The sequence below is a fragment of the Mesocricetus auratus genome, unplaced genomic scaffold (genome assembly GCF_017639785.1).
Source record: "Mesocricetus auratus isolate SY011 unplaced genomic scaffold, BCM_Maur_2.0 Super-Scaffold_4256, whole genome shotgun sequence".
Taxonomy (NCBI): Eukaryota; Metazoa; Chordata; class Mammalia; order Rodentia; family Cricetidae; genus Mesocricetus; species Mesocricetus auratus.
Window position 1 is genome coordinate 5,502,414 of NW_024429182.1, and position 13,903 is coordinate 5,516,316.

At 50.4% G+C, this 13,903-nt stretch overlaps 1 protein-coding gene across 45 annotated transcripts in view; it reads right to left on the reverse strand.

The window, feature by feature from the left end:
* Nucleotides 1-13,548, reverse strand: part of Tcf7l2 (transcription factor 7 like 2) — a 191,720-nt gene extending 178,172 nt beyond the window's left edge. For 12 of the 45 annotated variants that reach the window (XM_040742487.1, XM_040742615.1, XM_040742603.1 and 9 more), the window contains exons 1-4: nucleotides 12,842-13,548; nucleotides 12,479-12,545; nucleotides 12,107-12,231; nucleotides 90-158 (exon numbers count right to left, since the gene is read on the reverse strand). In XM_040742487.1, the coding sequence (XP_040598421.1) occupies nucleotides 90-158; nucleotides 12,107-12,231; nucleotides 12,479-12,545; nucleotides 12,842-13,030 (450 nt within the window). In that variant the 5' untranslated portion in view covers nucleotides 13,031-13,548. The remainder of the gene's footprint in view (nucleotides 1-89; nucleotides 159-12,106; nucleotides 12,232-12,478; nucleotides 12,546-12,841) is intronic. The other 33 variants (XM_013114081.3, XM_013114073.3, XM_005063426.4 and 30 more) reach the window with 4 other exon arrangements.
* Between the last annotated feature and the right edge of the window lie 355 nt (nucleotides 13,549-13,903).

A 13,903-nucleotide genomic window follows, 5' to 3' on the forward strand; every position in this document is an offset into this window, starting at 1 on the left:
TCATCTGGGTAGGGGAGGCAGAGAACAAAAAGACACAAGAGACCCTACACATTGGTAATTCGAGCTTCAGAATCTCTTGCGCCTCCTACCTGAATTGCAATCTGGTGCTCAATCGTTTTGTACGCAGAGTAATGAGTGCTGCCGGGCTGAAAATGGAGCTGTAGGAAGAAACCAAACCAAAGCGTTCTGCTCATGTCACAGAAACACAAGGAAACATCTTAAGCAGCTCATGAACAGCAGACAAACCTCCCTAGCCTGACCTGCGGCCCTGGCATTCAGTCAAAGCCTGTGGGACTTTCATTATTAGGGATAAGATGACCACACTAATCTGAATTGTTGCTTTTGTTTTACTTTATTGGGGTTTTTGTTTTTTTTTTTTTAAAGCACCCATTCAATCATCGAAAAAGGGTAGGAGGGGCAGGAATGAGAATCAGTAACACAAAAAAGCAGAGACTGAAGCCCATAAAGACACAAAGGAAGCCAGTAGGTGCTGAGCAGAAGGCTAAAGAAAACTTAACGGGGGGGGGATGGGAGGTTGCAAAAGTTAGCAGAGTTTGCGACACACAGGCAAGAGGAGAGACAGAGAAAGAGGGCTGTGAGAAGCCACTAGGCCACAAGTGCAAGACCCACCGACCCACCCCCCCACCCCCGTATCTCCAACAACCGAACCCTGGCTCTCAGACACAAATCTATTTCTGGGAAAACAAATGTCTCTACGGAATTCAGGGGCCACCAGCACCATATACATTCTTTCACCATGACTAAGCCGTTAGATCCTAAGACATCTCCGCAACCCGCACTCTAGTAATCTACACTTCCCCCAAAGGGAGCCAAGCATTGCCCAAGAGCCCCAGGGTAGTGAAGAACCAACCACCTCTCAATGAATCTCTGCGTTACTCCTAGGACCACAGTTCAACCCAGTCATTCCCTCTGCAGCCATATACATGCATGCCCCCACTGTAGAAGTGAATACCCCTACAAATGCACCAAGACTCCTCCCCAAGCCCTCCTCCTCCCAAATGACACATGTTAACCTTAGGCTGCTACCCACTGGGAAAAACAAGCACCATGGGTTGAGACCTTTTATAAAGGGCCCAATATTCGGGGGGGGGCATGTCTCAGCAGTTATCTGAACTGCAGTACCATACTCAAACAGATGAGGAAGCATTAGGTGGCCAAGAGGAATCCCTGCCTAACCCCTCCCACAGCCAGCAAGTCAGGGGTACCTCCTCCTAACACTTGGATGACATCTCCATTAATATCTTTAGCCCCACAAAATATAACCTGAATGCTTCAGGACAAAGTTACCAAAACCCTTCTGTGCTTCAAGTACCTTCGGGGCTGCAACAGAGTTTGAAACTCAATTAATTTGTCATCTTGTACCCTGGGAAGAAAGTCATTCAATATGGTGGGTCTGTTTGCTCTTTTAAAAAGATTCCCATAAATTCTGAACTAAAATGTAACACTGTAGTAATACAATCCAAACCCACATTAATCAAAATGTAAGATAGTAAGTACCCATTTTTAGGATACAGTGAGCCTGAAGAGGATCTCAACAGTCAAAAAAAACCTTAAAAATTATGTATGTTTTCTGTAACATACTAATCAAATTAAAAGATAAACTAAAGTTGGGCAGATATAACAATAATCTCTATACATTCCAAAGCAGAACAATAAGCCACTTCCTTCATACAAGTTAACATGGACAGAGTAAACTAAATTTCCATGCACACAATCCCCCCACATTCAAGGAACCCATCTAAGGTGATTGGTTGAAATTAAGGTGCATTTGTCCCCTTTGTTCCCCAATCACCCACTCCAGTCAGTGATGCCAGGATTTCACTCATTACTGTGACAATTTTCCATCGTGTTAAAACAACTTTTGTGTGGCGGACAGGTCTCTTTACGAGTTTGGAATTCCTGGCGAGAGAGCAGCTCTTGTCTGAGAGGAGGTCCTCTCCCCTCAGCAGAGCAGGCAACTGTAACAACTTGGTCCTTCCTCTCAAGGGTTTTTATTCTCCTCTTCTCCAATTGCCCGGTTCAGAACTTAATGGAAACTTGTCCAAGCTTCTGTTCCCACAAACCCTGCAGAGCCCCAGGCAATCTGTACTCAGGGTAACCACAGGAATCTTATATTGTCAATTAAAATTGAATGGACACCTGATAACTTTGGATATGCCGTGGAAAATAATTTCATGTAGTCATCGTCTTATGAATAAATTAATGAAACTGTGACTATGCCAAATGCAATTTTCACTTGTCCACTCCCACTCTTAATCCTTGTATTCATCACCTCCCCCATAAAGACCAAAGAGCCTGGAGTGAATGCAGCAATTAAAATAGTGAAAATATGCGCGCGCGCACACACACACACACACACACACACACACACACACACACACACGGAAGTTTCTAAAGACATTAGCAGAGAAACCTCGAGTAAAGTGTTCCTGCACAGGATGCACACGCACACACACACACACACACACACACACACACACACACACACACACGGAAGTTTCTAAAGACATTAGCAGAGAAACCTCGAGTAAAGTGTTCCTGCACAGGATACACACACACACACATTCCCCCTCATACCACCCAACACCTCCAAACACTGTAACTTCCTCAGGGTTCCAGCAATGCAGCCTCACAGCCCCAGTCAGTGCAAAAGACTCCCTGAGAATCCAAGTAAGATTTCCCCCAGTCACCAAACACTGTGTTCTAGAGAATTCCAAGCCTAGGCTACCTCCCTTAACAGCAAACAATGCCAAATGTTCTTGATTCAACTCGGGACTTCTATGCTCTCGTTTCCCAAAAATGCTTTTCTAAAACCTAGGCTTTGACAGCTTTTTTTTTTTTTTTTTTGCCTTCCCTATAAAACACACGAAGAGGCCTTGTTTGTTTACAGTCCCACTCCTTAAAGACGAAATACAGATCCTCCATAAGAACTTGGCACCCCAAACTGAACTGGTCTCTTCCTTGTCTGTCTGCCTCTGCCTCCCACTCCTCCTACAAGGAAGGAGAAACCAAAACATGCTCAGGCCTCTGTGTTCTGAAAGCGTACATGAAGACGGAGGTCCAGGGCAAGATGGCTTATGCCTTATCTGAGGTTTAAAAGGTAGGCGCCACATGTTTAACCCGCTCAGCACAGGTCACCTGGAAGGCTCCAGGGTACTTCCTCATCCCAGCACAGAAACTTCCCTATGTGGGTGTGTCTTGTGCATAGGATAAAAGTGCCTCTCCCCTTGGACAGTCCAGGGAGCCAGCAGACTCCAGAGTCCTAGGAAGACCCACACAATGACACTGTCCCTCCCTAGGTCACAGCGATCAAACACCCCTCCCTGGCAGAGCACCCAGGCAACCAGACCCCCACCTGTCCCCAAGAGTCAGGAAGCCTTGGCAGTTTTAAGCAAACGCTTGCGACACTCCCCGACTGTTTCCCTTATTACCCTATCTTGATTCCTCTGGCTTTATTTCTAATCACTACCACTGACTCTGAGTTTGATGCTGCAGATACTGAAGATCACAGATAGCCAAGGACAGAAGAGGAAACAGCCTTTGTCAACCACAGGAATTTCATGCTCCAAGCCACAAGCAAAACAGCAGTCTTCAGTGGGGAGAAGAGAAACTACCACCCGGGCTCACCTCACTTAAGGGATGAGGTGGGGCGTGGGCCTTCCTTTACGAATCACCTGCCTGCACGAGCCTGCACGCACACACGCCCACCACGCATATGTCAGATCCATCTCCTAAGCAGCCTGGGTTCTCTTGGGCTCTTGGTCTGTCTTCCTTCGGTCCTTTTGCCACTTGAACTGTAATCGCCACATCACCCACTTTAAGGACAAAATGTGTTCCAGTAACTTAATCTGAGACCTTGTTTTAAGTCCACATCCTTTTGGGGACACTGAGGCAGCCACAAAAGATCATTTATGTGCCCCCCACAAACACACCCCCAGCCCACCACAACCACGGTCCCATGTGGACAGCCTTTTTCATTCAATGGGAAACAAGACTCTTGCCCAGGACTTGGGGGTGGCTTCCACCCATCCTGATAAACTGCCTGCTTACAAGTGCCAAACAAGCCTCAGACTCCAGTGGGGAGGCCTGGAAGGGATGTCCAGGGGGATTCTCGGCTTTACAGTCCCTTCGAAGATCCAGACAGAGAATCTTTGCAACATCCTGAAACCACTGTCTGACAAAGGCATTGCCTCCTCACTTCCTGGTACCCTACCACAGGAAAACACACACCACAGAACGCCTGCCCCCAGACACTAGGACAGGCTCCCCACTGTCTCCTCGTTCCAACATATATATGTCTATTTACCCTCGTTAATTTCTTTCTCTCCCCCCTTCCCCATTTCCTCAACCTGAAACCATGAGCTATGAGTCAGAGCTGGATCATTAACTTTTAGTTTCCACACACACACACACACATCCACCTACTCACATTTGGGGAAAGAAGTATTGACTTGCAACATTGCCTGAGACCAAAATCCTCTAAAAGGAAGGCAGGGGGAGGGAGAATCGCTTCGAGAAAGTTTTCTCTACATCTCTACTGGGGGATGTTCCCTTCATTGTTCTACTTGAGCCAGGATCCCCGGGCAGAGAAAGGCTGGGGTGAGCTCGGTGTGGATAGCTGTAGGCTCTTCTGGGTTGGCTTTTGAGGAGAGATGGTTGGTGTTCTTTAAACATCAAAACATAATTAAAGTTCTTCATCTGGGAGTGAAGCTGAGGCACACCCAGCACACGGGGGCACGTGGGCTGAAGTGCTGAGGCATGTTCTCTAACACAGTAGTTTTCATTAACACTTGCTACAGAACACCCTCAGAACGACGCACCATCACTTAGCAGTCCCAGAGCTACAACTCATAACGAATTAATTTGCATTAATGTGGATCTCATGTGCCCTTCCATGGGTATGCCATTGCGATTCCCCGGCTCAATAAAACTGACATGACAATAACACAGTGCCTCTTATTTCACTTTCTAAAACAAACAAACCCACCCAGAGACCCACACGGATCCCCTCAATTTTTTAAGCATTTTTACTAATATACTTAGTACATCATAATTGGCCCAGCACGGGGGTGGGGGGTGGAATCTAGTTATCTTCTCAGTAAATATTTATAGCATCACTCTTTCCCATTCATTGTGCATTTTCTTAGAGGATCTCACTGTAGCCTTACATCTGCAATTCATTGACTTTACAATTTACCACATGTTGGGATGGGAGAGGTCTTAGCTCCATTTGAATCACTACACAAATATGCAAGTGATTTATCGGTTTCAAACTGGAGACTGCAAGAGAGGGACTCCTCCTTCCTGAGTATTACTTCTTCTGGCAGACCATGAACAATTACAGTTCGTACTAATTAAGCTCTGTAAATGTGCCGGGCCCTGCTAATGCCTACCAGGCCTCACATTTATTTTCATGATGCCAAACTTTGGCAGGCCATTGTTAACTCCTTCAGAGCTGATACTACCAAGAGCTGTCTTCCCACAGCAGCCAGAACCACCTAGGGCCACTTCAGGACAAAAAAAAAAAAAAAAAAAAAAAAAAAGAATATATAACAGACTGAATTACCCACACAAAATCAGATGTGCCTAAGGAAGAAAAACCTATCCTGGGAAAAGCAGAAAAACACCGTGCCTGATAACCCCTTCAAAGATCCCACAGCCTAGTCTTTGTAATGAGCTGTTAAGGGATTCACATATCCCTAAGGGCTAGTAAGTTTCTGCATTCCATTGATTAGAAAATAAAACCTTTCAGCCTGGGTCTTTAAGTTTGAGTTGGATTGGAGGGAAAGTATTTGCCTAGAAATGGTAGAGTCATCCACTGGCCTTGTCGTGTCATTCAGTGGTCCCCACACTTGCTACACACACACATACACACACAAACACACTCACACACACAAGCACACACACAAACACGCACACACACTCACACACCACCAGCAGCAGCAGCAGCAGCAACAGCACTGTGTAGCCCACTTTGCCAAATGTTCACCAAAACAACCCGCTCCTTAAGACTAAGTGAAACCTCTCTGGCAGCTGGGTCTGGACTTCAGATAACTCTGCAGCCAGACCCTCCACCTCCAGATGTTCAGGGGTCACTGATAGGAAACATATTGGAGTTGCCAGATAGGACACTATGGGTAAAGGCGAGATGGCAGCCAGTCTGTCTCTCCCCGGAGCAGAGTCACATAGCTTCAAGGGTCTCTCCCACTGTCCCCCTGTCCCCCTGTCCCCCTGTCCCCCTGTCCCACACAAGAAGCCATCCTGTCCGCCCCTGCTCTTTATTCTCAGGCAGGTACCCAGCACCACTGGCTGGGTACAGTTTCCACAGATACGTTTGCTCCCCAGCCCCACTGCCCCAACACAAAGCTGTGGGGGTTTTTGTTTTGTTTTGTTTTGCTTTGTTTTGTTTGCTTGTCTATTAAATTCTTCTCATAGGCTTTCCTCACTGTACCTCGCTTCTTTTTAGGCCTTCATATTAACTGCAACACTATACAATGTGTATATTTCTCCTTCTAGCTCAGAGGAGCATCTTTTAGATTAAAGTGCATTCTCCCATATCAGGTTCCTTTAAGTATTGTGGGAAATAAGCACAGTATAGGCAAAATGGTCTCCAGGATAAGGACAGGGTGGGTGAGGGCAGCAGGGGATTAAGAAAGGAAAGAGGGGAAAACCAGAAGAAAAGCAGAAAGAAGCAAATACCCCAAACAACTTTGCTTTTGAAAAGAGCGTGACGCTGGGGCCCCTGAAATGGCTCCCCTCCCTCGGAGCGGTTATGAAAGTGTACCACAGTAGCTTAGAGTAAAGAACAGGTCCGCTGCCAGAAGAGGGATGCCTGTCTCAGTCAGCTGGGACTGAAGAGGTGTGGGGTGGCTGGAGGAGTGGGGGGGCAGCTTCTGCGATGCACACCCCCCCCATCTCATTGCTTATAATTAGTGAGAGAAATCTGAGCCACTGCCAACGTCTGCGGACCTTGAATATCATAAGGGCAACGTGGCGTCAAATATCTTAACATTCGTAAGTGTTATGGGCTGCAAATAAAGCCTGTGGATTTATGGCTCAGGGAGCTTGCCAGCAAAGGACTGGAGCACATTTCTTTCAGCAGGCCTGTCGAGGTGCAAGTTTGCCTTTGGTTGTAAAATTAACCATTTCCTTCACAAATGCGCTCAATTATAAATCCAAGTTGAAGATTTACTTACATGGTTGCCAATATCTACTCCCTAAAGAAACTCAGACACCCACCACACACACACACACACACACACACACACACACACACACACACACACACACACACACACCCCTCCAAAACAAAACCCTGGAGAATCTTGATCAACCCTCCCTTTTAAAATGTTGTAATGCGCCGGCAAAGTTATAAATGTGGTCTGAGATATCGAGTTCCACCCCCCCCCCAAGACTAAGAAGCTAGCTAGCACCTACCTCCTTGGGAGCTTATCTATTTGGCAACCCTGAGATTATTTTTTTAAGGGAGTAAATCATTCCTTGCCTAGTCTCCTCCCTGCCCCCAATACAATGTCATCTACTTCCTGTGCGGAGAAAGAGTCTGCTAAATCCAGGTTGTCCCATTCTTAACTGCCAATAAACCAACTTCCACATAACTTCCAGACAGCTGGGGGAAAGGTCCTCGGGAGTTTTTAGTCACGGTCCTAAACACGCGTCCACACAAAAATTTGCAGCTGTCCTTTCTCTACAGCGCATTTTTAATGTGATTCGGGAGCCCCTGTTGTGACACCTGACAAAACCCTCCCTTTCTCCTCTACGCTCTGTGCATGGGAGAGAGGCCAGGCCAGCACTTCCCAGAGGGGCTCCACAGACAGTTTTTGTATGCGCCTGGGCACCTAAGGCTACCCCAATCTGGAAAAGCATAGCCTCTGGTATAACCATTAAATGTCCTCCTCCTTTCTTAAATGGCGTGCAGAATTGCATCCATCCTGTGCCACTAAAAGAGAAAGCAGCATTCTAGATGTCACTCTGGGGAAACCTTCCTGTAACTTTTTCACAGCTTGCTAAGAAACAGAAAGCTAGCCAACGGCCAGCAGCAACTCCAAAGGCAATCCTCTCAGGAAAAAGAAAATCGGAGTGAAGAACTCCAAGCAAGAATCAGCATGGCTGTTCTGAAAACCTTTTTGACCTCTCAGATGAGGACAGAAGTCAAAGCTGGCATCCCCTAAATGGTAGCCAGGTTCCCCAGAACGCCTCTCCTAGATGAGACTTTTAGATTCCCGAGCCCCAGTTTGCTTCAGAAAGCCAAACTGCAAAGCACTGGCATATTAGATTCAAAATCATTAAAATATGACTTACTGGGTGAATGCTGAGCCCAGACATGAAACCCTAATTTACAAGATTAGCATAGAAGACTTGCTGCACCGAGATTAAAATCTAAACATGTCTGCCATAAATATTTCTGAAGGAGATGAAAACAATTAGCATAAATACGAAAGGAGGCTGAGAGCACCTGTTCTTTTTCAAGGCGATAAGCATTTTATTGTTCTCTATTTAAAATGTAATGACCTGTGTAATTACAGTAATATTACATTGTTATGGAGGGGCTTGGAATGTCACACTTTGAAAAGTGTTGTCAAAACAATCAGGGGTGAAGGTGGGGGGTGGGAAGACAGCAGGGAAGGTCCTACATTAACCCTTCACACTCCAGGGTCTCAATCTTTTCCATCAGGAAGGATTATGTTGTTTGAGAAAGTAGAAAACATCCATTTTTCGGCAGGCCAAAAAAAAAAAAAAAAGTTGCCAGGCTAAATAAAACCTCCTCAATGAATAGGCTGCCTCTCAATTTCCTTGAAATGCTCCATTCCAAGTTCAAACATGAATTCAAGATGCTGTAACTTTATCTGCTCAACTAGTAGCAAACAGCTCCGCGGACCAGCAAATGCTTTGGGCAGATGAGGCTGAGTACCTTCACAGGAAACCTCACACCTCTCACGGGTCCTCCCACTGCAGACCTACGCCAGCCACAAGGAAAACCAGAAGAGTAAAGCTTGTCCTTCTGCTGGACTCCAACTAACCCTGTGACTGTTTTCTCTGAACCCAGTGCCACCTGAATTATAACACTGGCACTTCCAGCCCCTTCCCATCTACTTAACTAGACTTCTCCTTAACGTATTTTTCTCTATCTGAATGTACCCTCTTCATAAGCCGTTCCTATTGCTGAATCAGAGATTAAATTAATGTTCTGAGGAAAGCTTTGTCGTTTTAAAGTAAAATCATTACTACCAAGCTTTGCGGCTTCTTCGGCAATTAAAAGATTGTTCTAGGGATGATTTATTATTCATCAGAAGCCCATTTAATGACACTCCTTAATTCTTTACATTCTTAAGCAGAAATCAGGGTTCCAGAGAGTCTATTTTTCAAAGGATTCGGCCCTTTGGAGGGTACTGTTCCCAAATAACAGAAAATGGATCAAAAAGCTCCCCAGCCAAGAGGAAGGAAGAGAATGAATAAGCTTACCCCTAATTTGTGTTTACAACTCACACTCAAAACCAGACCCTATGAAACCCTGAGAATTTCAGACCCCGGGACCGCTGACTTGCCTGTGGGTTCCACCCGGGGCTGTATCGAATCTGGAATTGCCAAGCTGGCCCTAGCGTCCAAAGGCATCTGTCTAGAGGGACATGCGACCGCCTCTCAGCTCTTTGCCAACAAGGCTCGCTCCCCTCAGCAGCCTAAACAAATAACTTCAATTTTGGAGCATTCAAGCTAACCCAGGTAAGGGAAAGGAAAGACGCAGGGGCGGTGTGCACAAAGATGTCTGATTTCTTACACGCAAACACCAACAGCCTACTGGGTTCAGAAATGCCTTGTCAGAGTCAACCTGTTGTCACAGCACAGGGCCACCCGCTATGTCCACAATTAAAATAACTAGACGCTGTCTATTCCTACAAAGCCCACAAAGGGGGCCGTGGGTTGGGAGCCTTCCTTGTCTCACCGGGAAATCATTTATTTCCCTTTAACAATTTCCCTGTTTCCTAATTACAGCACAACACAACTGTGTAGGTTTGAAGCGACGGTGTGGCAAGATCGCCAGCGGTCACGGGCGTGCAGTTTAAAACGGGTCAAGAAAGCCAAGAAGCCTGCCATCAAAGCCCGATATTCAGATGGCCTTTCGGGTGGCTAAGTGGATTTTAAAATAAAAGGAAAAGAGCTCTGCGTCCTAAGGAGAAGGGGAGGAGGGGAGGAGGAAATTACCAGGATAACTTTGGAATGTTGCTGGGTCTAGTTTGCTAACACACCGATTCTTTAAGATCCCGTCAGCTACCAAGAAAAATACCAGGCGCCGCTTCCGAGGCCGCCGAGCAGCCTCCGGAAAGCGCGGGCCCTGCTGGGCGAGGTCAGGCTGTACCTCGTCCTGGCTTCCAAGGAAGCACGGGCTCTGGGGGCGCTAGGGGGGAAGGGTGACTGTTTCTCTTTCCTAGGCATTAGGGGAAAAAAAAATTACCGGTCTAGCGTGCTCTTGCCATTCTGCCAGAGCCAGGAGGAAAGGAAAAAAAAAAAAAACAAGTCAAACCTGATAGTTAATATTTTAATGCTTAAAAACACTGGTAGATTTGGCTGACTCCCCTCCCAGCACTGATCAATAGTGGGCACATTATTTCAGACTGCCACCTTAAAAATGAGCGAAGAAGGAAAAACAAAACTAGTGTGTGTAAACACGAGGTTAGCGACCACGGCCAGAGGTGCAAAGTGACAACCCCGAGAATCCGGGCACAAACCGGGCTGAAGCGTCTAGAGCTCGGCAATCCAGGCTTTGGAGGGGGAGGGGGAGGAGGCAGGGGACACTGTGTGCGGGGCAGGGGCCCCCCGCTGAGGAGGATGACCGGGAACAAATGTCTGCCGTGGGTGCCGGAGGTGCGCCGCAGGGAGCTCCCGGGGAGCGTGGCACCCCGCGCTGCCCTGGGCCTCTCCAAGTCGGGTGGCCGGTCCCCAGAAAGGGAGGCACCCCCAAGCCTCCAGCACCTCCTTGAAAGCGCTCACCCTGGCCTCTGCCACCTCCCCAGGGGCCCACAGTGAGGAGGTCAGGGAAAGGGAAAGGCCTCCTCCACATGCCATCCGAAGGCACCGACTTTCCCTTGACACACAAGTCCACTCCAAACAGGCCATCCTGACTACGCACAAATCCAGAAGCCCTCCAAACGGGCCTTCCCAACACGCGCAGCTCGCAGCTAGCAGCCGCGTGGGGCAGCTAAGCTCTGCCGGGTGTGTGCAGAGAGAAGCAGGGCCCCCAGGCCTGCGGAGGGGAACCAAGCCTGGCCAAGTGTGACCTCCTCACGGGAGAAGGGGCCAGGAGGCCCGCGAGCCTGCGATCGCCACTAGAAAGCTACGGGAACGACCGGCCGGGGACAGCTCCGGACGCTTCCGCCGGGGCCGGGGCTTGCGCGCTCAGCACCGCGGCGCCTTGGAGCCAAAGGCACCAGGAACCAGCGCGGCCCGGCCCCCGGCCCCCGGCCCCAACCCGGCCGGGCCTCCCAGCCAGCAGCCAAGGGGTTAACCTGGGGAAAGCCCAAGACGCACAGAAGAGGGAAGGAAGAGAAGGGAGAAGAAAGAGCCACACAGTCCTCTTCCCAGGGACAGAAACAAACACCACTAGCAAAAATGGGGGGCGGGGGTGGGGAGGGGAAATCAGAGCTCAAAAGGAAAAAAAAGAGAAAGAGAAAGGAAAGGGGGAAAAATATATATACACACACACACACGGGGCGGAGGGGGGTGCGGAAGGAAAATTTAAAAGTTCTGATTGACACATCCCCACCGCCCCAAACAAGAGCCCTGCCTGGGAGGGAAAGGGCTCCCCGAATCGCGAGCGAGGCGAGCACAAGGAAAGCCAGAACATGGCGAAGCGCAAACAAACCCAGTCCACAAAAGGCAGAGAGAGAGAGGGGAAAAAAAAAAAAGTTTGGAGAGTTCGGGCCGCGAGAGGAGAGAGTGGCGGAGGGGGGAGGGGAGGGGAGGGGGGAGGGGCGGGGCGGGGGAGGGGCAGGGCATGCGGGGGCCGGCGGGCGGGCGGGCGGGCGGGCAGGGCAGGCGGGCCGGGCAGGGCGGGGAGCGCGGTGGCACTTACGGTTCGGGCGGTGGGCGAGAGCGATCCGTTGGGGAGGTAGGGGCTCGTCAGGTCGGGGATCATGATGAAGGGGTAGCCGGGATACGGTGGCCCCTTAAAGAGCCCTCCATCTTGCCTCTTGGCCGCTAACATGGCGGGGCGGCGGAGGGGGACGGCGGCGGCGCGGGAAGAGAGCGGGAGAAACTTTTTTAAGCAAGTGTCCCCCACCCTCCACCACCACCACCGCCACCCCGCGAGGGCCCGCGCGCGTCCCCGGGAAGGGGGCCCGGCCCGGGTCGGGTCGGGTGGGCTGGGGAGTGGGGCGAGGGCACCCGCCCGGGGGGGACACACAGCGCGGTCGCTCGGCTCCGGGGGCGCGCGGGGCGCACTCACCTTCTTCCAAACTTTCCCGGGATTTGTCTCGGAAACTTTCGGAGCGAGGCGGAGGCCGTCTTTCCGCCTTTCGCCGTTGGGGCCAGGTGGGGAGGGCGAGGGGCGACCGCCGCGCCGAGGGGGTGCGGGGAGGGAGGGAGGGCCGGCGGGGAGAGAAGGGTGCAGAGAGACACACACACGGTTACAAGTTTTCGCAGCCCGGCGAGCAGCCCGCGCCGCCGGCCGTGGCCGCCCGCAGCCCGCGCCGCCCGCCCGCAGCCCGCGCCGCCCGCAGCCCCGACCCGCCTCGCCTGCCAGCCCCGGACTCCCGAGCCCCGGGGAGCGGCGGCAGCCACCCCGCCGGCCCGAGGGGCTCTCACCTACCTCGGAATCGGAGGAGCTGTTTTGATTCGTCTCTGATTCATTGACCAGCGACGACTTGACATCGGCTAAATCCCTCTCCGCCGAGGAGTTCTCCGAGTTCTTCTCCTCCTGCTCGCCCTCGTCTTTGAAGGAGATCAGCTCGTCGTTAGCGCCTAGGTCATCTCCTCCACCGCCGTTCAGCTGCGGCATTTTTTTTTTCACCCACCAGCAGCAATTTTGGAAGAAAAAATGAAGGAGGAAGGAAAAGCCAAAAAAAAAAGTTTGCGAGCCCCCCCAAAAAATATTGCAAGAAAAAGACGAGTCCAAGGTTAACTTTTTTTTTCTCCCTGCTTTGGGGTCTTTCTCTCCTGGGGAGGGGAAAAGAGGGAGGAGGGGAGAGGGGAAGGGGGAGATCTTCCGCACGCGTGAGTTTGGGTTTCTTTTTTTTTTCCTCTCGTTCCCAAGGATCCGATCAATGTGCAAAAAAAATAATAAATAAAAAAGGGGGGTAAGAAGAGAAAAAAAACAACAACAAGTCAGATATAAGAGCAAAGGGGGGGGAAAGCCGAAGACACCGAAGGAGCTCGTGCCGCTCGGATTTGAGTGAGTTGAAGTTAGACTGAGCTTTTCAGTTCAAAGGCGGCGCTGATTGACAGATAGAAAAAGGGGGATCGAAATCCGGAGGAACGGAGTAGTCTGGGAGCGGAGATTATTGACAGGGCGAGAGGAACACACTCGCCTTAATGAGATGCCAGGGGGCGGGGCGAGCCCGGTGACGTTTGCATAAATAAACAGCCGGGGTGGGCGGGGCGGGGGCGGCCAACAATGATCCTTTAGGCGCCGGGAGAGGGAGCGGGGCCGCGGGAGGCGCGCGGGGTGCGGCCTGGGCGCAGAGTGCGAGCCGGGCGCCCGGGACGGTGCGGGCCTCGCTCCTGGAGGGGGCGGGTTCCGAAAGACAATGCGGACCGGGAGAGGAGGGGAAAACGTGGGGGGGGGGGTGGCAACCGAGTCCGGAATCTGAGCCGGGGAAGGCGGAAGGAAAGCCCACTTGGGGGGAGGGAGGGGGCGGGCAAGGGGAGAGGC